Source organism: Myotis yumanensis, unplaced genomic scaffold, assembly GCF_028538775.1.
Source record: "Myotis yumanensis isolate MYYU_CA2020_CCGP unplaced genomic scaffold, mMyoYum1.0.hap1 SCAF_18, whole genome shotgun sequence".
In the NCBI taxonomy this organism is placed as follows: Eukaryota; Metazoa; Chordata; class Mammalia; order Chiroptera; family Vespertilionidae; genus Myotis; species Myotis yumanensis.
The window spans coordinates 9,987,501-10,012,525 of NW_027223769.1; the positions used below are offsets into that span (position 1 = coordinate 9,987,501).

At 47.4% G+C, this 25,025-nt stretch overlaps 1 protein-coding gene across 1 annotated transcript in view; it reads left to right on the forward strand.

The window, feature by feature from the left end:
* PEPD (peptidase D) overlaps positions 1-25,025 on the forward strand; it is a 121,846-nt gene that overhangs the window by 33,514 nt on the left and 63,307 nt on the right. The window contains exons 7-9 of the mRNA XM_070398247.1: positions 12,600-12,644; positions 21,922-21,997; positions 23,441-23,487. Of these exons, the coding sequence (XP_070254348.1) occupies positions 12,600-12,644; positions 21,922-21,997; positions 23,441-23,487 (168 nt within the window). The remainder of the gene's footprint in view (positions 1-12,599; positions 12,645-21,921; positions 21,998-23,440; positions 23,488-25,025) is intronic.

Here is a 25,025-nt window from a genome sequence, read left to right on the forward strand (position 1 = left end):
CCGGGTCCCTGGGCTGGGGTTGGCTGGCTCTGGGGGTCTGGGGTCTGTGTTGCTAGCCCAAGACTACAGCAGACAAGCCCTTGGGGTGCGCACCTGCTCCTCCAGGCTGCTGTGCCTTGATCACAGCCCCTCCCCCACCACACTGCACTGCCGCGTCCTCGGTCGTCCTTTGGTGGACTGAGGCAATGACAGAGGAAGTGCCTTATAATTATGTATGAGCCTGAGCCACGGGAATTTGTGTGTATGTGTGATGTCTGGGTGATTAGGAAGGATTATGAGCTCATAAATATGCAAGACTCCCCCTTCCCCCCACATAAGAGAGATGGGGCAAGGGGAGCAGGTGTCAGGTTTGCTTCTTTTCATCGCTCAAATCTCCGCATCCTCTTGGGAGTTTTCCCAGAGCAGCCATATCTCCCACGCTGGCAGCAATTAGCTCAGCTCGTTGAAATGCTGGCCATGGAGATGCTGTCTTTCCTAGGGCCTTGGAGGGCGTGTGTGTCGCAGGGCATAACCCGCTGCCGCCTGTCCTAAGTCAGGCCTCCTCTGGTCACTCCAGCACTGCCAGGTGCCGGTGCTCAGCGTCCTGCTCACCTGCCTCCACCTACACCAGGGGATGGCTCTGTGGTCCCATGGGCCGGTCCCTCCAGCCTCTGCTTCATTCTCTGAGCTAGGAGGAGGGAGCCCTGATGGCCCCTTGCTGGCCAGCTCTGTGACCTTAGCAGAAATTGTCCTCTGAGCCTTGGCTTCGCCATGTGTGACATGCTTAGACCTGTCGGGATAAAATGAGATCCACTCATCTGGAGCCTAGCGTGGAGCTGGTGTTCGGTAAATGGTCACTCGTGAGCAGACCCCATCAAGTCCCGTTGCCCCTCTGAGCCGCGTCTCAGGCTCTCTGTGCAGTGGGCCAGGGAGACTTGAGGATGGCTGATTACAAAACCCTGGGTGTGGGTGAGCTGTGGGGCTTCGGGCTGTGTCTTTGCTTGCCCTCCAGAGGTTTCTGCTGCAGATAATGCCTGCTCAGCACCGCAGAACAGGTCTGGTGGGTGGTGTGGCAGGCCTGGTTCTTGGGGAGCTCAGGATGTAGCCCCTGAGAGCGGAGCACTGCTGGCTGCTCCCTAAGGTTTCCTGGAGAGAGGTGGGTTGCGGTGGAGGCTCAGGGACATTATCACTGTCATCCTGACCCCCCTGGCAGTCGTCCCACTGTGAACCCAACCTCTCCCTCCATGAGCAGACCCCAGCTTCTGTTTCCTGTTCCTCCTGAGTCTCTGCAGCCCCTGCCAAAAGCCCAAAGGATCCTGTGCTTGGTCAGCCCCACCGACATGGTCAGCATTTGGGAGGCTTTTTAGAGAACCAGGGGCTGCTCTAACTTTGCACATTTTCCCCCAGGAGCTGGGGGGTCCCTCTCCAACCCATGATCCTGTCCAGAGGGGGGCTGACAAGGAGGTGCTCCCCAGGCCCCTCACTGCTGCGCATGGGATTCCTTACCATACCCAGGAGTGGGGCTCAGTTTCCTGGCCTGGCTGATGTATTGCATGTGAGAGCCTCCCTGTGTGTCTCTCTGCTTTGGGGTCTTTTGGCCTGCTTGTGGTTCTCCCTCCCCTCCTGTCCCCTGGGGGCTTGTCCCCTATGCCTCCCTCTGGGCCTCCCATCCTACTGTGCAGTGTAGTTCCACCCCACTACACGTCCATGGGCACTGACCCCGGCCCAGCCTCTGCATCCAGCCACCCACCGTGCTTTCCCTGCAGTCACATATGTTTTCCTGGGACCTAGTACAGCCCAGCCCCCTGCCTTCCACCCACACTGGTTGTTGATACCTCGACTCTGCCACCTCCTGGCCTCAGTGCCAGCCTGGGGAGGCTCTTGTCCTTGAGGGCCACTGCAGTTCAGTGGAGCTCACCTGTCTGCCCTCAGCAGCTCCAGCTGTTGGTGGGGATAATTATAGCCTGATTCCTAAGCAAGAGGAATCTTGCTGTTGTCCTACTTTCTAGTGCTCAACTGCTTTTCATCACCGGTGCTTCTTGCTGCCCTAATGAAGTGCCTTATTCCTGGAATTGTGGGGTGTGGCCCTTTTGAACTTTCTTGCAACACATCCCATCTTGGATCCTGATTGACCTGCTTTAGCAGAAGTTCAGATTTGTCCTCTCAGTTTGTGCTGATGGCCGTCCCAGGCTGCCTTCATCCTTTGGCCTGGGAGAGGGGGGAGCTTGGCAGAACAGTGGTCTCACCGTCCACTTATGCCCAATCCTCTGGGTCCTACTCCCGCTGAGTGAGCAGCCCGTGACCCCTCCAAGTGTGGCTTCTCGGGGTTGGCCGCTCGAGTCTGTCACGCTGGGGCTCAGTGTTGGTGGGGCTGTGGGTTTGGTCCTGGGAGTCCTCAGAGCGCCCTCCCCCTTCCCAGATCAGGGCCAGGCCTGCTGCCCGCAGCAGGGAGTGTGCCAGGTCTTGCAGTGGTGGGGTTGGTAGAGGACCAGGAGCAAGGGGAACAGGGAGCCAGAGATGGGGTAGGGATGGTGGACGTGCACTGGGGTCTCCCCATGGCCTGGGCTCCCTAGACTCAAGGGGTGTGGCTTTGTCCTTCCTGGGAGCCAAGGTGAAGGGAGAGGTAGGGATGGTCTGCCAGGCCTCTGGCTGAGTTTGGGCTCTGGCCCAGGCCCTGGCTCCCATGTATGGCTGGATTGGAGCAGGGACAGTTCCCACAGGAGGTGTGGAAGGAGCAGGCTCCTCTGTGGGCTGTGGCCAGAGGATGGGGTCAGGCTCATGGTCAGGCCCTGGTAAGGGCATGGCCGGGCTGGGCTGGGGCTGGGTGAGGCGCGGCTGAGGTGGAGGGACAGCTCTGCAGTCAGGAGGACACGAGGCTTCTTCCTGTGGGCTTTGGCCACCACAGCTGCCTGAAGGGTTGGCCCTGCAGCCTGGGGGCAAAGTCAGACTTGCTAGATCTGTGTCTGCACCGATTGTTCTGAGAGAGATGCTGACTGGGAAGGGAAAGAAGGAAGTATGTGGGGGCCGTGGGGGCCCAGGTGGCCTTAGCCAAGGGTCACTCATACATCACGTTCATATAGCTTAATGGGGAACATTCCTGACAGGAGAGCTCCCCTGAAACCAGGCCGAGGGTGTGCCCAGGAGCCAGGGGTGGGGTGGGGCGTGAGGTACAGAGGGCTCTGTTTCATACTGTTTCCCGACAGGAATGTGGTTGATACTTGACATCAGTTGCTTAGTCAGGATCTACTTATTTCTTATCTTTTGGCATTTACTTAAATTGCTCTGCATATTTGAAGACCATCAGTTACAAATTAATTCCATTAAATAGCAGTTAAATATGAAATTGCTGGATTTGGCGATTATTATTTCAGGAATATTAATATTTAAAGATGTGAATTTTACAAACCACGAAGTAGAGGGACATCATTAAAACTGGGCAATTACAGCAAAGTACTGGTCTGTGGCGTGGGGACCTTGGCTTTCTGGTTACTGTTAACTTGTGTATCACGTTAGTATTTGGGATTGGGCTTCTAGTTACGGCCCTTGGAATCTCCACGAGAGAGAGATCCTGAAGGGACAAGAACCTGCCTCAGCCCCTAGGAGGGGCGGGGAGTGGGGGCTCTTCCAGGGCCGGCTTTCCAGGCAGGCCTCGCTGTCCTCCTTGGGTTACAAACGGCAGGAGGAGGCCGGTGGCTGGGGCAGGGGTGTGTGGGCCCACGCTACTTACCCTGCATCACCCAGCCCGCAGGTGGAGCCCACCAGGGAATTAGCCTGTGCTAGGACACGCCCCCCGCCCCACCCCACCCGCTCAGGCACTGGTGGGTTTGTGTGTTTTTTTACACAATTACATGCTCATCATAGAAAATGCTAACTAGCACAGTGGCAAAAGCAAGGAATATCTGAATTTCATAGCCCTGACTTAAAGCCTGTCAGCATTGTGGTGAATGTTTTTTGAACCCTTCTGTGTGTGTCTGAGTGTGTTTCTCTGTCTGGGTGTTTGGTTTCTGCATGTGCATTTGTGTGAGTGTATGTGTTTCTGCACGTGTATATATTTGAGTGTGGATCTTTGTGTGTTAGTCTAAGTGTATGTCTGGGTGTGTGCACCTGGGCGTGTATCCATGTCTCTTGAGTGTATGTGCCTGAGTCTGTATGCATGTATGTTTTTGTCTGTATTTGTGAATATACCCCTGTGTGCATTTGTGTGTCTCTGGGTGTGTGTCTGTTGTATACACATCTGTGTGTCTGTGTGGCCTCTTCTCTAAGTATACTGCCTTTGTGTGAGTTCATCTTGTCTGTCATGTTAGCTGTGTTTGTTTATGTGCTGGGTCACTTTGCTGCTTGGGGGTATGTGGGTGGATGTGTGTATATGCACGTACATTTGTACAGTGAAATTTTACTGGTACGTTTGGCTGTTGAGGAGATAGGCCATTGCTTTTCCTAATGTCAAAGTGACATTTGGCGAAATGGGAGGCAGAGTCTGTGTTGTCGTCTTGATTTATGTCATCTGCTGCTCTCTCTGTTCTTCACACTGAAACATGTTGGCTGCCTGTGTTCTCTGATATTTCACAAGTAGGGCTTTGATTCTACAACGTTTTGGTTGACTTTGAATTAAGTAGTCTTACATGCGTATTAGGAATCCAAAAGCTTTGGCCACCTACCCGCCCATACCCCTTCTCTCTTTTCTCCCCTGTCCCTAAGCGTCCTCATCGGGCTTGGCCAGGAGTGGGTGTGACAGCCTCACAACATGGCAGTAGATCGTTGTTTTTAAACACCAGTAACGAGGCCGTGGAGAGTCCCTGGTTGGTCATAGCCCGCATGCCCTGTGTGTGATATCCTGACCCAGGAAGTCACAGGGCTGAGGACGCAGGGGGTTGAGGGCTTGCCAAGCGCTCTCTGCTGAGGCCTGTCCTTTCTTCTAGACCATGTCGGGCGCCCCCAGCTGTCTCCTGATAGCTTGCGCTGCAGATTGCACACGACACTGTCAGGGATATGCCGATCTGATCCTTCTCTCTCCTGAGGTCCCCTTTTCAATTATGTTCATCCCAGCAAAGAACAACTTTTGGCTTTATAGATTTTTCTTTACTGTATATTTGCTTTTTATTTCATTAATTTCTGTTCTGTTTAATTTCTTCTCATTTCTTTAGGTTTATTTGTTCTTTAGCTTCTTGAGAAAGAAGAAAGGGACATTCTTGTGATGGGAACTTAGATCATGGGTTTCAGTGTTCTTTTCCACTAAATACATTTGGAGCTATACATTTTCCTCTAAGCACTGGTTTAGTTGCATCTCACTGGTTATATTTTATGTTTTTATTTTCTAATTCCATTATTTCTTCTTGAACAGTGGCTTAATTTCCAAACAATTTGGGATTCTTTTTGTTACTGGTTTCTAGTGTAATTCTACTGTAATTGGTAAACATGTTCAGGATTTTAATACTTTGAAGTTTGTTAAAACTTCCAGCATATGATCATTAAGATAAATGTTTCTTGGGTACTTGAAGAGAGCATGTTGTTGGCTGTAGTGCTCTGTATATGTCAGTTAAGTCAGGTTGATTAATTGTAATTATTCATATTTTCTGCATCTTTCTTGATTTCTCTGCTTGTTCTATCACCACAAGAGGTATGAGAAAATGTCAAACTGTGCTTTGTGGATTTATTTCTTTTCTCATTCTGTCAATTTTATAAATGGACTTTATTGAAATAAAATGTACATGTAAGATTCATTATGTACATAATTCATAAGTTTAAAAGAACAGCTTTATTGGGATAAAATTTACATACATTACAATTGACCTGTTAAAGTGTACAGTTAAATGGCTTCTGTATATTTACGGATTTGTGCAGTTATCATCACAATCAATTTTAGAATATTTTCATCATCCAAAAAGAAACCCAACCCACTAGGAAGTCATTTCCCATTCCCCTAGCAACCACTAATCTACTTTCTGTCTCCATGGATTTGCCTACTCTAGCATTTGATAAAAATGGAATCGTGCAATATGTGGCCTTTGTATCTGGCTTCTTTCATTTAGCATGTTTTCAGAGTTCATTCATGTTGTAGCATGAATCAGTTTTGCTCATTTTTATAGCTGAAAAAATATTCTAGTCTATAGATATATACCATATTATGTTTGAATGTTTATCAGTTGGTGAACACTTGGTTGCTTCCACCTTTTAGCTGTTAAAAATAATGCTGCTGCGGACATTGATATACAAGTTTTTGTGTGAACATATGCATTCAGTTCCTTTGTATATATTCCTAGGAATGGAATTTCTGAGACTTATGGTAACTGTGCTAAATTTGTTGAGGAATTGTTAAACTTACATTCCCTCACCAACACTTGTTATTATCTATCTTTTTTATTGTAGCCATGTAAGTGGCTGTGCAGTAGTATCTCATTATGGTTTTTATTTGTGTTTTCCTGATAGCTAACAATGAGCATCTTTTCTTGTACTTATTTGCCATATGCATATCTCCTTTAGAGAAATGTCTATTTAGATCCTTTTTCCATTTTTAAATTGTGTTGTAATTTTATTATTGTACCAGAGGCCCGGATTCGTGCACAGGTGGGGTCCCTTGGCCTAGCCTGCGCCCTCTCACAATCTGGGACCCCTCGGGGGATGTCGGAGAGCCGGTTTCGGCCTGATCCCTGCAGGTGGGGTCCCTCAGCTTGGCCTGTGGGGATGGGGCCAAAAACAGTAGCCTGACATCCCCCGAGGGGTTCCAGATTGCGAGAGGGCTCAGGCTAGGCCGAGGGACCCCACCGGTGTACCGGACCTCTAGTATGTATATAAGATCTTTGGTTAATCTCTTCCCACCCTACCCTCTCCCCGCTTCCCTCTGAGATTCATCAGTCTGTTCCATGTTTCCATGCCTGTGCATTGAGCGTCTGACCCCTGGTGGTCAGTGCGTGTCATAGCTACCAGTTGAACGGTCGAATGGTCGGACACATAGCATATTAGCCTTTTATATATATAGATCATAAAAGTTCTGTATATGTTCTGGATACTACACCTGCATAGTCTGTGAAAAATTTCTTTCATTCTATGCATTGTTTTTTCACTTTCTTGACATGTCCTGTGGCACACAAGGTTTTATGAAGTTCAGTTTATCTCTTTTTCTTCAGCTAATTGTACATTAGGTGTCATTGTCTAAGAAACTGTTGCCTAATACAAGGCTATAAAGATTTATACCCATGTTTTTTTCTTAAGAGTTTTATAGTTTTAGCTCTTACATTCAGGACTTTGGTCTAGTTGGATTTACTTTTTGTATATAATATGAGGTAGTGATCCAGTTTCATTCCTTTTTGTGTTTATATCCAGTTGTTTCAGCAACATTTGTTTAAAAGATGATCTTTTCCCCTATTGCATTTTCTTGGTAACCTTGTCAAAAATCAATTAACCAAGATCAAATGTTATATAATTCCACTGACATGAAATAGTCAAGTTCATAGAGACATACAATAGAACAGTGGTTACCAGCAGCTGGGGGGAATGAGGAATGGGGTGTTGGTGTTTAATGGGTACAGAGTTTCAGTATGAGATGTGGGAAAAGTTCTGGAGAAGGATAGTGGTGATGGTTGCACTGGTGTTTGTTGTACAACAGCGTGAATGTACTTAATGCCATTGAACTGTACACTTAAAAATGCATAGGGAATATAGTCAATAATATTATAATAACTATGTATGGTGCCAGTACCACCCTGTCTTTATAGTTAATAAAGCTTTACAGTTAAGCTTTACAGTAAGTTTTTAAGTCAGAAAGTGCAAATTCTCCAACTTTATTTCTCTTTTTCAAGATTATTTTGGCTATTTTTGGCCCCTTGAGTTTCCACATAAATTTTAGGATCAGTTTTTCAATTTTTGTAAAAGAAGTGAGCTGAGCTTTTGGTAGGAATTGCATTAAATCTGTAGATCAATTTGGAGGGTATTGTCATCATTAAAAAATTAATTCCTCCAATCCATGAATATGGGATGCTTTTCCACTTATTTAGACCTTCTTTAATTTTTTGTATGGTTCACAATTTAGTGTATGAGTCTTGAACTTCTTTTGTTAAATTTATTCCTAAGTAACAAATTTTTATGCTATTGTAAATGGAATTGTTTTCTTAATTTCATTTCCAGATTATTTATTGCTAGTTTATAGAAATATAACTGATTTTTGATGTTGATCATCTATCTTGTAAACTTGCTGAACTTGTTTACTAGCTTTAATAGGTGGTTTTTATGGTGTGTGTGTGCATGTGTGTGTGTATTGCTTAGATTTTCTAAGATCATATCATCTATAAAAATAGTTTAACTTCTTTCTGTCCAGTCTTAATACCCTTAATTTCGTTTTCTTGCCTAATTGCCCTGGCTAGAATACCTAGTAAAATATTTAATAGAAATGGAGAGAGAGGACATCTTGCCCTATTCCTCATTTTAGGGGAGAGCTTTAAGTCTTTGACCATCAAGTATGATGTTAGCTATGAGTTTTTTGTAGGTACACTTTAATCAGGTTGCAGAAGTTCCCTTCTCTTCCCAGTTCATTGAGTTTTTATTGTTTGTTTTGTAAATATATATATTTTATTGATTTCAGAGAGGAAGGGAGAGGGAGAGAGATACAAATGCCAATGATGAGAATCATTGATTAGCTGCCTCCTGCACACACACACACACACACACACACACACCCCGCAGTGGGGATTGAGCCCACAACCCGGGCATGTGCCCTGACCAGGAATTGAACCATGATCTCCTGTTTCATAGGTCGACACTCAAACACTGAGCCACGCTGACTGGGCTGTGAGACTTTTTAATTACTAATTCATTCTCTTTACCTATTATAGGTCTATTTAGATTTTTTTTTATTTCTTCTGTCAGTTAAGTTAGTCGTAGTATACCCTCTTTTATTACTTATTTCCATAATTTGAGCCTTCTTTTTGTTTCTTTGTCAGTTTTGTTGATTTTTTTCAAAGAACCAACTTTTTATTTTCTCTGTTGGTTTTTCTATTCTCTACTTTACTTTTGCTCTAATCTTTATTATTTTGTTGTTGTTTTTTGTCTTGCTTTGGGTTTAGTTTGTTCTTTTTTAGTTTCTTAAGATAGAAGGCTAGGTCATTGATTTGAGATAACTTTCTTCCTTTTTAATGTAGGCATTTACAGCTATAAATTTCTTTCTAACCACTGTGCTAGCTACTAATTATACATTTTGGTATGTTGTATTTTTGTTTCCATTTGTTTCATAGTATTTTTAGTTCCCTTTGTGATTTCTTCATTGACCTATTTATTGGTCCACATTTAGGAGTGTATAATTTGATTCTCACATACCTGTAAATTTTCCTTCTGTTATTGATTTCTAATTTCATTCCAGTGTGGTCAGAGGACATACTTAGTATGATTTCAATCCTTTTAATTTTGTTGGGAGTTATTTTATGGCCTAACATATGGTTTGTTCTGGAGAATGTTCCATGAGCACTTGAGAAAATGGATTATGCTCTTGGATAGTCTGTTAGGACTAATTGGTTTATAATGTTGTTCAAGTCTTCTGTTTTCTTGTTGATCTTCTATGTAGTTGTTCTATTCATTACCACAAAGTATCTCCAACTATTATAAATTATCCATTTTTCATTCATTTCTGTCAAGTTTTGATTCATCTATCTTGGAGAGATGTTGTTAGGTGCATATATGTTTATAATTATTATATCTACTTCATGAATTTTCCATTTTATCAATATAAAATGTTCTTTTATTGTGTGTAGTAAAAGGCTTATTTTGTGTGATGTCTTTTTTGGTTTCTGTTTGCATGATACAGACGCAACTTGACTTACAATGGGGTTAAATCCTGGTAAATCAGTATAAGTTGAAAATACATCTAATACACTAACCTACTGAACAACATACTGGTAGCTTAGCCTATCTTAAATGTGCTCAGACCACTTACATTAGCCTAAAATTGGGCAGTTGTCTTGAGTTTTATCTCAAAAAGTAATTGCTTTTCTCCTTTTCTTCTCACCAGGAAGCAGTAGACACAGATGTGGGTTTTGTAGACATGATGGGGGGCAAAACCACAAAACACAATTTCCAAAAAACAATGGCAACACAGTACACTGTCGAGTATCAATTGTTTACACTAGTGATCATGTGGCTGACTAGGAGCTGTGACTCACTACCAATGCCCAGCATCATGAGAGAGTATTGTACTGCATGTCAGAAGCCTGGGGAAAGATCAACATTCAGAGTTTGAAATACAGTTTCCACTGAATGCTTATTGCTTTCACACTGTCGTAAAGTCGAAAAATCATGTCAAACCGTTGAAAGTTGGGGACCATATGTATATCTTTTCCCATCCTTTCACTGCTTTGTCTTTGAATCTAAAGCCTCTTTAGCTCTTTACCGCATCTACTGTGAGGATGAAGATCATTCTCAGCAATCAGACTGTCGACATTTCAGAAAACGTGGACATCACTCTGAAGGGACACACAGTTATTGTAAAGGGTCGTGAGGCACCCTTCAGAGGGACTTCAATCACATCAGTGTAGAACTCAGCCTCCCTGGAATGAAAAAGAAGAGGCTCTGGGTTGACAAATGGTGAAGTAGAATGGCTACCGTGCACTATCTGCAGTCATGTACACAGCATTACCAATGGTGTTACACTGGGTTTCTGTGTGCATCCACGTCCCCATTAACATGATTATTCCGGAGATTGGTTCTTTTGTTGAAATCAGAAATTTCTTGGGCAAAAAATACATCTACAGGGTTTGGATGAGGTTAGGTGTTTCTTGTTCAGTATGTTAAGCCCAGAAGATGAGTTAATTCTTGAAGGAAATGACATTGAACTTGTATCAAATTCAGCTGCTTTGATTCAGCAAGCCAGAACAAATTTGGGGATGGTATCTATGTTTCTGAAAAAGGAACAGTTCAGCAGGCTGATGAATATAGAGATCTAAGTTGTTTAGCTATAGAAATAGCAAGGTGATGATTCCTCAGACTTATCTGTGATATTTTAAAGATGCAGTAAGAAGCCATATATTGGGGGGAGGGGGGTAATAAAATGTGTCTCTTTAGAGCATGTAGTTGGTTCATATTTATTTTTATCCATTCTGCCAATCCCTGCCTTTTAATGGGATAATCTAATCCATTTACATCTAAAGTAATTACTGATAAGAAAGGGCTTTCTTCTCCTACTTTGTTATTTTTTTTCTGTATGTCATATGTTGTTTTGTTCCTCAGCTTCTTCGCTGCTACTTTCTTTTGTATTTATTTGATTTTTTGGTAGTATATGGTTTTGATTTCTTTCTCATCTCCTTTTCTGTATGTTTTAGTTATTTTCTCAGTTGTTACCCAGGAGATTACAAATGACTTCTTAAACTTATAAGTAACAATCTAGTTTGCATTAATGTCAACTTAATTTCAATAGTATACAAAAACTTTGCTCCTATATAGTTCCATTTCTCCCCTCATTTGTGCTGTTATTGTATACAGATTACATCTCTATATTTTGTGCTTATCAACACAGATTTACAATTATTGCTTTATGTAGTGGTCTTTTAAGTTAGATAGGAGAAGAAAAGGTATAAAAAGAAAAAAAAATTCATTTATACTGTCTTTATACTTGTTCATGTAACTACCTTTACCAGTGCTCTTTTTTACTTCATGTTGATTTATATTACTCTCTATTATCCTTTCATTACATTTTGAAAGTTTTCCTTTAGTATTTCTTGTAGGGTAGGTCTCCTAGCAATGAATTCTCTTGGTTTTGTTCATCTGAGACTGTTTTAATTTCTGCTTCATTTTTGAGGCACAGCTTTGCTGAACATAGAATCTTGGTTGACAGTTTTTCTTTCAGCACTTTGCATATGTCATCCCACTGCCTTCTCACCTCTATAGTTTCTGATAAGAAAGCAGCCACCAATCTTTTTTTAAAAATATATTTTTATTGATTTCAGAGAGGAAGGGAGAGGGAAAGAGAGATAGAAACATTAGTGATGAGAGATAATCATTGATCAGCTGCCTCCTGCATGCCCCCTACTGGGGATTGAGCCCGCAACCCGAGCATCTGCCCTGTCCAGGAATTGAACCATGACCTTCTGGTTCATAGGTCGACACTCAGCCACTGAGCCATGCTGACTGGGCAGCAGCCACCAATTTATTGAAGATTCCCTGTATGTGATGAATTGCTTTTCTCTTGCTACTTTTAAGATTCTCTCTTTGTCTTTTGTCAGTTTGATTATGATGTGTCTAGTTGTGGAGCTCTTTGAATTTATCCTATTTGGAGTTCATTTAGCTTTATGCATGTGTAGATTAATGTTTTTCATTAAATTGGCAAAGTTTTGGGTCATTATATTTTTCAAATATTCTTCTGCTCCTTTCTCCGTTTCTTCTGAGACACCCATTATGCATATGTTGCTATACTTGATAGAAGAAGCTAAACTGTCTGCCTCGCAAGGATGGAAGATGGCAGCTTGTTTCCCAACTGATTGCACTACATGCCTGCTGCAGGAATAAACAGCAGCCTTATATGGGCCAGCAAGTCATTAAATTAAGTTTGGGGCCCCCTTTTGGTCATGTATTAAATGAGGTATTTCTTGCTGGGAGATGATAGACCATTGCACTAATGAACTTGATTTGCTTTTCCTCTGTAGGTTCAATGTCAACAACACCATTCTTCATCCGGAGATTGTGGAATGGTAAGTACAGCCTGTGTCTACCTTGACTGTTCATTGTGCTCAGCTCAGGAAGGTGAGAGACCCTGCTGTTCCTGCTACTCCAAGTCAGAGAGCCCAGCAGACAAGCCAGTTCCCAGATCTTCTCTCAGAGTCTTCTGTCTTCTTTGTTTTTTTGTTTGTTTGTCAGTTGGTTGTTTTTTTGAAAGAGCATGAGTCATTTGAATGTCAATTAAATTTCACTTATCTTTTCCTTTATTTTCGGTCTTTTGAAGCTCCTACTAAAAATAAGCCAACTGTTTGTAGCTCAGTTAAAGTAGTGAAAAGACTAAAAATAAATATCTTACATATGATCAGAAAGGTAAACATGTTTTCCTCATGTCATGCATCTATCTTGAGTAGCTGGCATCCTATTATATCTACTTTCTTCCCTTGGTGATATTGGCAGCCCCTACCTGCAGCATAACTGGTTTCTGGTAGGTCAAAGCAGGACAAGCTTCCTCAGGTTGGGCATTGCCTTCGTGGACTCTGGAAGTGTCCCTCCAACCCTAACCCTACCCCTAACCCTGTGCCATTAGTTTTCTTCCTAACCATCAAGTTGCTCTTTGATAGCACCAAAATGTTTTTATTTGCTATATGTCTGCACTTACTCTGATTGTAGGAGAGAAGTAAGGCAGGGCCTTTGCCACCTCATCACCTGACTGGGAGGTGTGTAGACTCCTCACGTCTGATCCTAAGGCCATATGGTCACCTTTCCTCATCTGTTTGGGAGGGCTTGCTCACCTAGTCTTGGAGCTTGGGAACACTGTGACCTGAAGGATGAGTAGGAGTTGGTTGGTGAGGTTGGGGAAGCATGGAGCAGGGGAGGAGAGAACCTGTTCAAAGGCTGGAGATGAGAAAGGGAAATCGCCTTGCGTGTCCTGCGTAGAGCCATACACTGGACAAGTGCCTTGGAGGGTGGTTGGAGAGTTGGGCAGGAGCTGGGTCGGCCATGGTGCCAACTTGGACTTCGTCTTGAGAGAAATGGGAACCAAGGGAAACCTTTGACATATTTAAGCAGAATGGTAGGATCAGGTTTGAATTCTAAGAAATCATTTTGGCTTCAGGCTGGAGACTCAATTGTAGGGCAAGAGTGAGAACAGGTTGCCAGATAAGAAGCTATTGCAGGTTCTAGGTGGCAGTGGAGGGTGGTGGGACAGAGTTGAGAGGTAAAGCGTCAGTCAAGGGCAATGCTCCCGAGAGCAATCTACTGTGACAGTTGCATGAGGGGGAAGTTGAAGGTGACTCCGGGTTTTCGTCCTGAACAGCTGGAGACTAAAGATGGTGATGGCTAGGAGGGGCAGGTTCTGTGGCGTGTGTTGATTTTGAGTCAGGGGCCAGTGATTGGGCCGGAGGTGAAGACCTGAGGGCTGTTGGCAGGCATCACTGCTGATCCTGGAGGAGGTGGAAGGCAGGCCTGCCGACTTAGTGCTGTCAGCAGCCCTGGCCCAGTGCCTGTCATGGCCACACATTCTGAGGGTGGGGCCTGTGTTCTTCAAGTACGTGGCCACCTCTTGTTTTCATAAAGTAACAAATGCCTGGCTCGTCTCTAGCCCCCAGTTGACAGAAGAATAAATCCTGGACACTCGGGAATGGGCCGAGTCCACTCACGTTCCATATGTGGCGTTCCCACTTGGCTGCTTACAGTTGATGCTTTAGAGACGATGGCTGAACGGCATGCTCCAGCATCTCCTAAGGGATAAGTCATTAGTTCATCACTTTGGAACAAACACACTTTAATTCTAGTGACATTTCCAAGGCTCTGAAGTGAATTCTGCGTTCATAAGAATACTCCCAACTTTATTAAAGCCAGCGGCGGAAGGGCTCATTTGGCCTTTGATGGCAGTAGAACCGTTTTAGAAATGTCACCTCGTCCTCAGTGCCGCAGGGGTGGGTTTTCATTGCGTGGGTGCTGGCCTCTGTAGGGACTGCAGTCACACTCAGTGCGAGCCCGGCAGTCAGGATCATTGCCCTCCTAGTCATGAAGGAAGGAGTCTGGGTGGAAGGGGGGCAGGCCCCTCATATGTAGGAGAGAGGGGGCTTTTCTGAACTTTAAATATGACTCATTGATGTATCTTTGGGCCCCTGCGTCCTGAATGCTTTTGACATAGTCTGTCTCTAGGCCCCATAGAGAGAAGCTGTCTGGGGTAACGGATAAACCACCCAATCGGGCAAATACAACCTCTAACCCCAGCCTACTTTGCTTGGAAAGTCACTTAATATTCGGAGCCTCAGCTTCCTCCTTTGTAAGATGGGGATGGAGGGGTTCCTAACTCCCAGTGTGGGAGGGGCCTCAGGAGCCCCTAACTCCCAGTGTGGGTGTGTCTTAGAGCATCGGACTGCCCTCACTAAGTATCACCTCATAAACAACAGGAATTTATTGCTCCCAGTTCTGGAAGCTGGAAGTCCAAGATCAAGGTGCGGACTGGCGTGGTGTCTGGTGAGGACCCACTTCTTGGTTCAGAGATGGCCATCTTCTCTCTGTGCCCTCACATGGCAGAGGGGACAGGGAGCTCTCTGGGGCCTCTTTTGTAAAGGGCACCTAACCCCATCCATGAGGGCTCTGTTCTGATGACCTGATCATCTTCCCAGTGTCCTGCTTCCTATAGCAAGACATAGGAGATTAGATTTCAGCAGGAATTTCGGAGGGAGACAAACATTCAGTCTAAAGCACTGAGTATCAGTTTCCTCCTACAAAGCGGAAGTGGTTTTCTTTGCTGGGTGGCTGAAGAATCCAGTGAGAGCATAAGTGCTGTCACCTTTAGAGACTTCCTGTGTGCAAGATATTCTGCTAAGCCAGTGGTTCTCAACCTTCTGGCCCTTTAAATACAGTTCCTCATGTTGTGACCCAACCATAAAATTATTTTCGTTGCTACTTCATAACTGTAATGTTGCTACTGTTATGAATCGTAATGTAAATATCTGATATGCAGGATGGTCTTAGGCGACCCCTGTGAAAGGGTCGTTCGACCGCCAAAGGGGTCGCGACCCACAGGTTGAGAACCGCTGTGCTAAGCCCTTGACATGTCACCTTATTTAAAGAGGTATTTTGTATATGTTATAAGGTAGTTCTCTGAGTATCCCCATGCTACAGATGAGAAAACACTTGATTTGCCCAAGAAAAAGCCAGGAGCTGGGCCCAGGCGCTGGCCCTTGCAGCTCTGAGGAGCACCTGTCGGGCGGGGGCCACCTGCGTGTCAGCTTTTCTCTCAGTGCACTCTTGGACATGCAGGGCTGTCAGAGCCCCCAAAACGGGTCTTGTGTGAGGCCATGGATCTTGGGGGGCGTGGAAGGACGGGCTGTGCAGCTAGCACCATGCCTCCTGCCACAACAGGCACTCCAGCTCCTGCTTAGCCACTGGGCTGGGCTTTGGGATTCCCCCCGGAGCCTGTCTGACTGGGAGGCAGCGAGCAGCCTCTGCCCGTGCTCTCGAGCTTCCTTTCTCATTTTGTTTGGGTGCCATTCATTTCCTCTTGGTGACTGCTTTATTGTTTTCCATTCTCTCAAGCAGCGCCTTTTTGATTTCCTGTAAATCCCTCTATAATCATACTCTTCCCCACAAACATGAGATCATAACTGATAATGTCTCTTCTTGTGCTGGGTATTGCAGTTTGAATGTGGAGGTCAAAAGTTGAAACTTAATAAGAGCAGGCATCTCACTTCCATAATTTAGGCTGTGTTTCTCTTTTCTTGTTCTGCAGATGATGAAATTGATCTGTAGGTAGGCTGGGAAATGAAAGGAGATGCTTTTGTACTGTCTGATAGCACCGTGCTTGAATTTGAGTTAAGTTCCCCCGGAAGCATCACAGGAGAGCTAGCATGTCAGCAAGTGCTGTGCGCTTTCTTGGTTTTGAAGTGAGACTGTGAAATTGAGTCATAGGCCGGTTTTAGAACTGGTAATTACACCGAGCAAAGGTGTCTTGTGTGTATTAATCAGGCAGTGGGGTAACAGATCTATTTGTACCCCGTTTCTATGTTCCGGAGATGGTGAGGTTCAGGGGCAGAGCACACCAGGATCCTACATCCCAAATTAGAAAAGGCACATAGGTGATGACCTAGATTCTCGATATGTATGTGAAAACTATTTCAGTGAGAATGCTTTTTGCTGTTTTTGTCTCCAAACATATACTCGTAGGCATTCAACCCAAAGTTAATAAGAAACCCAAGTGGAAAGTGGGATTCTAAGTACAGTGAGAACTTGAGATATGGTGTGCCAGAAGGCAGGAGCCGGGCTGTGGGAACATCAGGGCCTGGTCCCGGGCGCCTCCCCTGCATGTGGCCCACGTCTGCCTGGCCCCACTCTGGTCCCAGACACGCTGGGCTCACAGCTGCACTGAGCCATCAGTACTTCATGGCTCTGGTTTCTCTGAGAAGACTCACTCATTGAGCCTCTTGGAGATTTGTAATTCCAACCAGCTCTTTCTTTGCTGTCCCTGCTGCTGTTCTGGAATTTTACCCTTTGCATCCCTAGGGGTGGAAAGAATGGTCTTGGGGTCCTGTGGAATTGAATTCCCACCCACCTCTCCCACAGAACCATCCCCCATACATTCATCTGCAGGAGAGACGGAACTCCTGTCCTCTCCAGTGGGTTTTGTTGAACACTGTGGCACTCTGATGCTTAGAGACTGATTTTGGAAATACTTCAACCCGTCTTGCTACTGTTTTCCTCCGTGGAGCATTCAGACCTCAGTTAATTGATACCTTCATTCTGGGTTTAATGTCCAGAGGCAGCTTTGTGACCTGTGAATATTTAAGGGGGGAGGGGGTGGGCTAATTGCACAAATGAATCTCTGCCTAGTCCAGTTTTTGTCGTTTCAAGGCCTGAGCCTTGGCCCTGCTGCTTGTACTTGAGCAGCCCCTGGGAGTGGTGATGCTCACTGGCATGGCCAGGAGCTGGGGGCTGTGCACGAGTGCCTGTCTCCCACACACATCAGGACCTCCTCTTGCTGGGGAAGAGCCCCTGCCTGCTGTCAGACCTCTTAGGTGGCGTCTGTGAGGTCTTGTCTAGAGCCTCGGTCCTCGATGCTTCATGGAGGAGGTGGCCTTCTCCTCTCTTAGGGATAGAAACCTTGCAGATCACATTTCTAACCGTGACTTGCGCATCCTAGGGCTGAGTGTGACACTAAGCATCCCTCACTCCAGAGGCCACTGGGCCTGCAGGGCGGGACCATGGTGCAGTCCCCCTGCCCTTGCCTTGTTGTGCTCAGGAGTAATGGAAGTCGCCTCATCAGGTTTAGGGCAGGGACTTTCTCCTCAAGATGGGGAGAAACTGCAGAATGCCGGAAAGCCCTATTCGCTGCAGTCATCTGAAAAGTTTGTGGTGCTTGTGTCATGGAGATACTGGGCCCGGCTGGTACGCCTGGCGCCGGGCGCGACATCAGGCCCAGAGTGCCCTGTGGGCCGTTGGGAAAGCCTGTGCAAGCAGATGGCTATTTTCAGGGCCTTTAAAACCTGGATTAAATGGGCCAGGCCAGTGCTCGGCCAGGCCAGTCTCTCTGGAGAACTACTGTTGTGGGATAATTTGCCCTGGTTCAATTTGATTTTTTTTTTTTTAACATGACCAGAAAATCAGTCCTCTAAAGAAAAAGAAAAAGAAAAAAAGGTTAAAGAAAACCAGTCCTGAGAAAATCAGCTAGAGGCCTAGCTTGTCATCTTCCCCAAAGTGGAATTGGAGAAGAAAGCGGGACTGTGGTCCTTGGCCTGAAGTGCCTGAATCTCTGCCGGGAAGAGAGTGTGGTTTGGACTCTGCCTCCTTTCTCCTTGGGCTGATTGTGAGCTTTTCCTTGCTCGGCTCCGGAACCAGGTGATCAGGCTGCGGGGAGAGGCCAGTGGAGGGGCCAGTGGAGGGTCTGTGAGGTGGGCTCTTGGGGGTCGAACCCTGGGGCCGCTTCTTCCGACCTCTGTGGCTGGGATGAGGCAGTGGTGGTGGGAGTCTGGGCTGCTGTGCCCCTGTCCCGCTCAGGGCGGGCAGGGCGAGTGACCTCCCACGCTGACCTGGTGCACCCGCCCTGGGGAGGCCTCCTTTTCTTTTGAAATGAGGCCATTATCTCCTTGCTGAAAGGAAGGTGTTTCCAGCTTTGGTGCGATGCCCAGAGACCATTTCTAACGCAGTTACTGTGTCTGCTCTAGGCCAGGCACTGTTCTGGCCCTGGGCTGCCTCCGGGGAGGAGACTCAAGTGAAGAAGAGATTACAAGTGTGATCGCTTTCGGAGGATTCCTATAGAGTCCAGTGGTTCTCAACCTTGGCTGCACATTAGAATCACCTGGGAATCTTTTTAAAATCCTGATTTCTGGGCCTTATCCTCCGGAAATTCTGTTTCTTTGTTATGGGGTAGGGCCACAACATTAGTAACAAAGAAACAATTTCCGGAGGATGAGGCCCAGAAATCAGGATTTTAAAAAGATTCCCAGGTGATTCTAATGTGCAGCCAAAGTGGAGAACCACTGCTCTAGACGGACTGGGAACAGAGAGCCGCTTAGCCTGTATGGGAGGTGGAGGGAGCCCTCCTCCACCTGGAGAAAAGTGCCTTTCTGTGGGAGCTGGAGGATGAAAGGTCACCGAAAAGGCACTGGCCAGCTCCAGGCAGAGGCGCCCTCTGTGAGGGAGAGGGGGTGGGGCCTGGAGAGCCTCAGGAGTCACCTTGTAGTTTTAACTCCATCCTGAGGACATCTAGAGGGCACTGAAGGTTTTGAGCAAGGAAAAGCAAGGTCAGGTTTGCATTTTCTAAAGCTCTGCCCTGTCGGGAGCAGACAGCCTGGAGGCTTGGAGGCCAGCAGAGGCAGGAGAGGTTGTGCAGGCTGGAGGGAGTGAGGTCTGGATGGAGGGAAACCGAGGGTCTGAGAGAGGTGGTGGTGGTGGATTGACAGTCCGTGGTCATCAGCTGGATGTGGAAGCAATGCACAGACCAGAGGGAGGTGTCTGGGAGGATGTTGGTTAAGTTTTAAGCTGTGATTGAGATGGGGCACATGGATGGGTGGGAGTTTTGTCACTGAGCTGGAGGCGCCTGGGGGACCTGTGCCAGGGGGCTGTAGGAGCTGGGGAGAGGAGGGGCAGCGGGGCAGGGACGGGAGGGCCTGTCAGGGACATGAGGAGCGGTGCCAGGGGAGGCACTTCCTCTGGAGTCACTGATGCCTCTGGGTTTGGCAGCTGGGGTGAGAGGGCAGCTGGCAGAGCGTGGGACAGGGCGGAGGGAGAAGAGGGGAGGGCAAAAGGAGGGGAGGAGATGAGGAAGAGGTTCCAGGTAAGCCAAAAGCTGCTCCCACTCCTCTCCCAAGGCAAGCACTGTTTCTGTTCCCTTTCCAGAACTGTGGCTGGGTAGTGGGGGATAAAGCTTGGCGAGAGGAGGGGGAAGTAAGCGAGTGGTCATGGAGCTTTCAGTAATAGGGACCAGGTGGATGGAGGGGTGGAGGCGGGGAGCTGAGCCCAGGTGTGTGTGGGAGGAGGCGCTGAACCTCACCTGGAAGAGGACACTCCTTCCCTTGTGAGAGGGGAGGGAGGAGGGCATGAAGGGACAGGGGAAGGTTTGGTTGTTTGAATAAGAGGTGAAAGTGTACCCACCTGCTGGCTTCTGTGTTCTGCAAGTAGATGAGCTTGTTCATCTTCTGAGAAGGGGAGGGAGACACTGAGCTGGGGAGGGGAGAGATCTTAGCAAGGTGGAGAACGTTAAAGTAGGCCTCCTGCATACTCCCTTGCAACTCATGGCAGAATTGGGGCCAGGTGGAGGCTGTGGGGCTGGAGACAGAGCTACTGTGCCAACCACTCCCAGACAGGATTTCCCTGCAGCCCCTGTGGTCCTGGAGCAGCTCTCACAGGCACAGGCTCTGGTTTGACTCTCACGAAGGTTTGGCTAAGCCTGTGTGGATAGATGGGCACAAGGCCTAGAGGTCTAAATTGTTGGGAGGAAGGATGGACCAGGGATCTACGCTGAATAGAGAGGCAGAGGGCCAGAGGCAGAGGCATCCCAGCGAGGCCCACTCCCACTTACCAGTTCCTCCGGCTGGTGCGTGCAGGGCAGCAGTGGGGAACAATGCACCAGGGCTACTAGGTCATCCTGTGAGTGGGTTTGGATCTCAGGAGCCGAGCTGCTCACCCGAGTCCTGTCTATGGCTCTGGACCCTCACCCTCCGGAGCACAGGTACATGCGTCCTGATCCCCAGGCGGGGTGCTCCCAGCAGCCCGGTGCAGGCACCTTTATGATGGTAAAGAGCAGACTTTCAGGTTCAGTGTCTGCCCCTCCAGGAAGAAAGCAGGTCCATTTGGAAGAAGCTTCAGTGGGCTTGGGGTTGGCCTTTGCTCCATTTCTCTCTGGCTTTGCTGCTCTTGAGGGTCTTGAGTGTGTTCCCTTGGAAAGAGGCAGAGGTGGCTTTGTTGCCGGCGGTCACCCTGAGTCACAGTGCAGGAGGCCATGAGGGATGGCTGAGGACTCTGCTCCTCATGACTGGCCCAGCTGCCACTCCGATGCCCGGACCTGCGGTTGCTTGTTTGACATGGTGGAGGTAGAAAGCAAGCATTTATTTAGCTTCTCCGTGTGAGTCTTACTTAGGGATGAGATTGATTGTGAAGACCAGAAACCTAACCATATTTGGGCAAATGAATATGAGTTTATTGTGAGGACTCCCTGGAGTCCAGTTGCAGGAAGTACATTGGGTCTCTAGTGGTCAGCAGGGTCTCTTGGTTGCGCCTCCTGCTCCACATGTACCCTCTCCCTTGCTGTCTCCCCTTGTCTGCTCCTCGTCCTGCTTCTCTCTGCAGACCGCTCTTCCCATACTCACTCCTGCACCATGCCGCCCCTCCCGCCCTGCCCCAGTCTCGGGCGGGTCTGACCCACATGGTATTTCTGGGCTGCCCAGGAAGGAGAGACCTCTTCAGCCAACTGGGCAGAGCCCTGGGAGGCACACACTTAAGATTCAGGTCTAATAGCCTCGCCGTGTAGATTTTTCCTCATTTTTATGGATGAGGAAACTGGGTCTCTGGGCTTCTTCTACCACCCACAGCAGCTTCCAGATCTTGGAACTAGAAACACTTGCACACCCGAGGCTGGCATTAGGTGAGGATGGGCAATGCTTAGTGTAGCTTTCCCTCCTGCAGTTTGGTGACTCTCCCAGCCGCCAGGCAGCCCATTTGCAGCCTAACTGGGCATGACCTGGCCCTGTGATCCTTCCCAGGTTGTGCGGTTGTGGCAGCCCCAGGTCTCCCTGGAGGGGTCCAGCCAGCTCCTGCTGAAAGTCACTGACTCTCCCTCTGTTTTTTCCCTCCCTGAAGCCGGGTCTTTAAGACGGACATGGAGCTGGAGGTTTTGCGCTACACCAATAGGATCTCCAGTGAGGCCCACCGGGAGGTAAGCAGGGCCCCGCTTGTCGGAACGCTGTCTGGTTGGGCTGGGCGAGCTGCATTGCTCTGTGTGGGGCGTCAAGATGGACGGTCTCAGGGCAGCTGCAGTTCCGAGTGCCAGTGGAGCAGGCAGGAAATGTCGCTTCAGCCAGTCTCTTTTCTGTTCCCCAGTGGGGACAGGGCAGGGACAGCAGAGGTTAAGGCACCCACCCCAGAGAATTTACCAGCAAGAAGTCCTCACGTCCTGGGGGCTGGAGCTTTCCTTCCTGGTATTCCTAAAGGCCCAGCTCCTTTCAAAGAATCTTTTGTTCTCTCAGGGTCCAAGCACACTTATTACTGTCCTCCATTAACCATCCTCACAGGTCCTTTCCCAAACCTTCCCACTTTACCTGAGGATCGAGAGCAAATAAGGAAGTGACGGTCAGGGTGATGGGATAGCCTGGTGCCTGCTTGGTGACAGTCACAGCTTTGTGTCAGGAGACAGACAAGGGTCATTTGTGGGCAACAGAATCTTTTGTCTGAATTCATTTTCTCTGTTTTTTTACATTTTATTTTTCAATTATAGTTTTCATTCATTATTATTTTGTATTAGTTTCAGGTGTACCACTTAGTGGTTAGATAGTCCTACATTTTACTAGTACCCACTGGCACCGTGCAGAGTTACTGCAATATTATTGACTGCACTCCCTATGCTGTACTTAACATTCCTGTGACTATTTTGTAAACACCGGTCTTTTCAATCCCTTCGCCTTTTTCACTCAGTCCCCGAACCCCCTCCCCTCTGGCAAATCAGTCTGTTCTCTATCTATGAGTCTGTTTCAGTTTTGTTTGTTCGTTTCTTTTGTTCATTAGATTCCATATAGAAGTAAAATCATATGGTATCTGTCTTTGACTTATTTCACTGAGCATAATACCCTCTAGGTCCATCCGTGCTGTTGCATATGGTAAACTTTCATCCTTTCTAACGGATGGCCAAGTAATGTTCCACTGTAAAAATGCATCACAACTTTTTTAGCCACTCATCTATTGATGGGCACTTGGGTTGCTTCCATGTCTTGTAAATAACGCTGCAATGAACGTGGGGGCGCATATATTCTTTTAATGGCAGTTAAACAAAGGAAACCTTGTAGGTTAGTCGTCGTAGCTCTCTGAGTGTTACATGTTCACAGATGTCTTGATCAAATCTTACCTGCCATCAGCCCGCTGCAGACTGTGCTGGGTATTGATCGGCTTCCGAGTGGAGGTGCGCCAGAGTGGTTAAATAAGCTGTGTAGCTTTTGGAGCTTTAAAAACGTTCTGATTTATCCCGTTTTTGCACCATTGTGTGCACATAACGTTCTTTTCTTTTTTTGAAGAAGAGATTCTTTTGAAAAAGTGCTATCCCTTGTTTATCAGGCAGTGCCACTTCTCTCCTTAATACAAATGTCTTTGCTTAATATCCACCCTCCAGGTGATGAAAGCTGTAAAAGTGGGAATGAAAGAATATGAGCTGGAAAGGTAAGCTGCTGTGCCTCCCTGGGTAAAGATTAAAATGTAAAAACAGTAATTTCTGTTCCCTGAGCAAATAGCAGATTGAATGGGGACTATGAGCGGGGCTTGGGCACCGTGGGCAGAGGCCTTCTCCGACTGTGGCCACTTTGCTGGCGCTTGGTAGAGTGTTTGATGGTAACGGTCTGTGATTACTTCTGAGGCTGCTTTAGTGCCTTATCATTTCACTCCCTGGACTTTGTTTGTGCAATTTGCAGGAAACTTTACCAAAGAGCTGCTATTGTGACTCTGAAGGGCGCTGTTGAAACAGCCTGTCATTTACGTGTAAACACGGTCATTATGTCTGCTGCTAGGACAATGGGGTCTCGGGATGGCTAAATGGCTCATAAAGTGTTCTGAAGAGCTCCACTGGCCTTGGCCTGCCTGTGCAGTGCGGGCTTCCTGGGGCTGCCCCGCCATGTGGGTGTGGCCTGCCCAGTCCTCACCTGCTCCAGAGCCTGGGCTCAGCATGCTGCTGCCAGTGGCATGAGGAATCCCTTGGTCAGACCCAAACTGCTCCAAGGGCTCCTTCCACCCATGTCCTGGGTCACCCACCAGTAACTGTACCATCTGGAAGCTCCCCTGGGGAGAGGGAGGGAGAAGCTGCCATTCCCCCCTACACCCATCACATAGTAGGAAGTCCACGTTTCCCCCTCTGTGACATAGTAGGAAATCCATGTTTCATTTCTGCCCCAGTTCCTGGCACAGAGCTTCTAAAACCCTCAGAATTCCCCCAGTGCAAGAGTCTGTTGTTCATAACTGGAGGCCCAGTGCACGAATTTGTGCATAGGTGGGGTCCAGCTGGCCCAACCCAATGGGTCTGATCAGGGCCAGGCCAGCCGGGGAGGGGCCACCCAGCCCCGCCCTCAATCGGGGTTGCGGAGGCTGATTGGGAGTGGGGCTGGTCAAGGGGAAGGGCTGCGGGCGGTTGGGGGGGTACCAATCGGGGCCTCCATCGGGCCGGTTGGCCACCGCAGTGCACATCATAGGTACCGGTTGTTCGGCTCGTTCCTTCATTCCAGTTGCTTGGCTTTTATATAGATAAGCCCCTTTCCGCCACACCTGAGTTTATGCTAATGAAGTGCTAGTGACTGGGAGAGAGGCTGGAGATCGAGTTCTGACCAGTGATTTTTTTCAGTTGTGCCTCTGTATGGAACCTCTATAAAAACTTTGACCCACAGGGTTGGTGAATGCAGTGGAGATGCTAGGAGGAGTGCTCCTAGAGGCATCTAAGCGCCACACCCCTGGCCCCATACCTTGCCCTGTGCATCAGTTCCGTCTGGCTCGTCCTGAGTTGTAATCTTTATAAGGAAGTGGTAATAGTACATGAAGCACTTCCCTGAGTTCTGTGAGCCGTTCTGGCAAATTATCCCAAAGAGGAGGTCATTGGAACCCCAGATGTAAAGCCAGTCAGTCAGGAGTACGAGAGGCCTGGGCTAGTTATGTCTGAAGCGGGGATATTCTTGTGGGATTGAGACCTTAACCCTGGCAGTTAGCGTCAGAAGTAA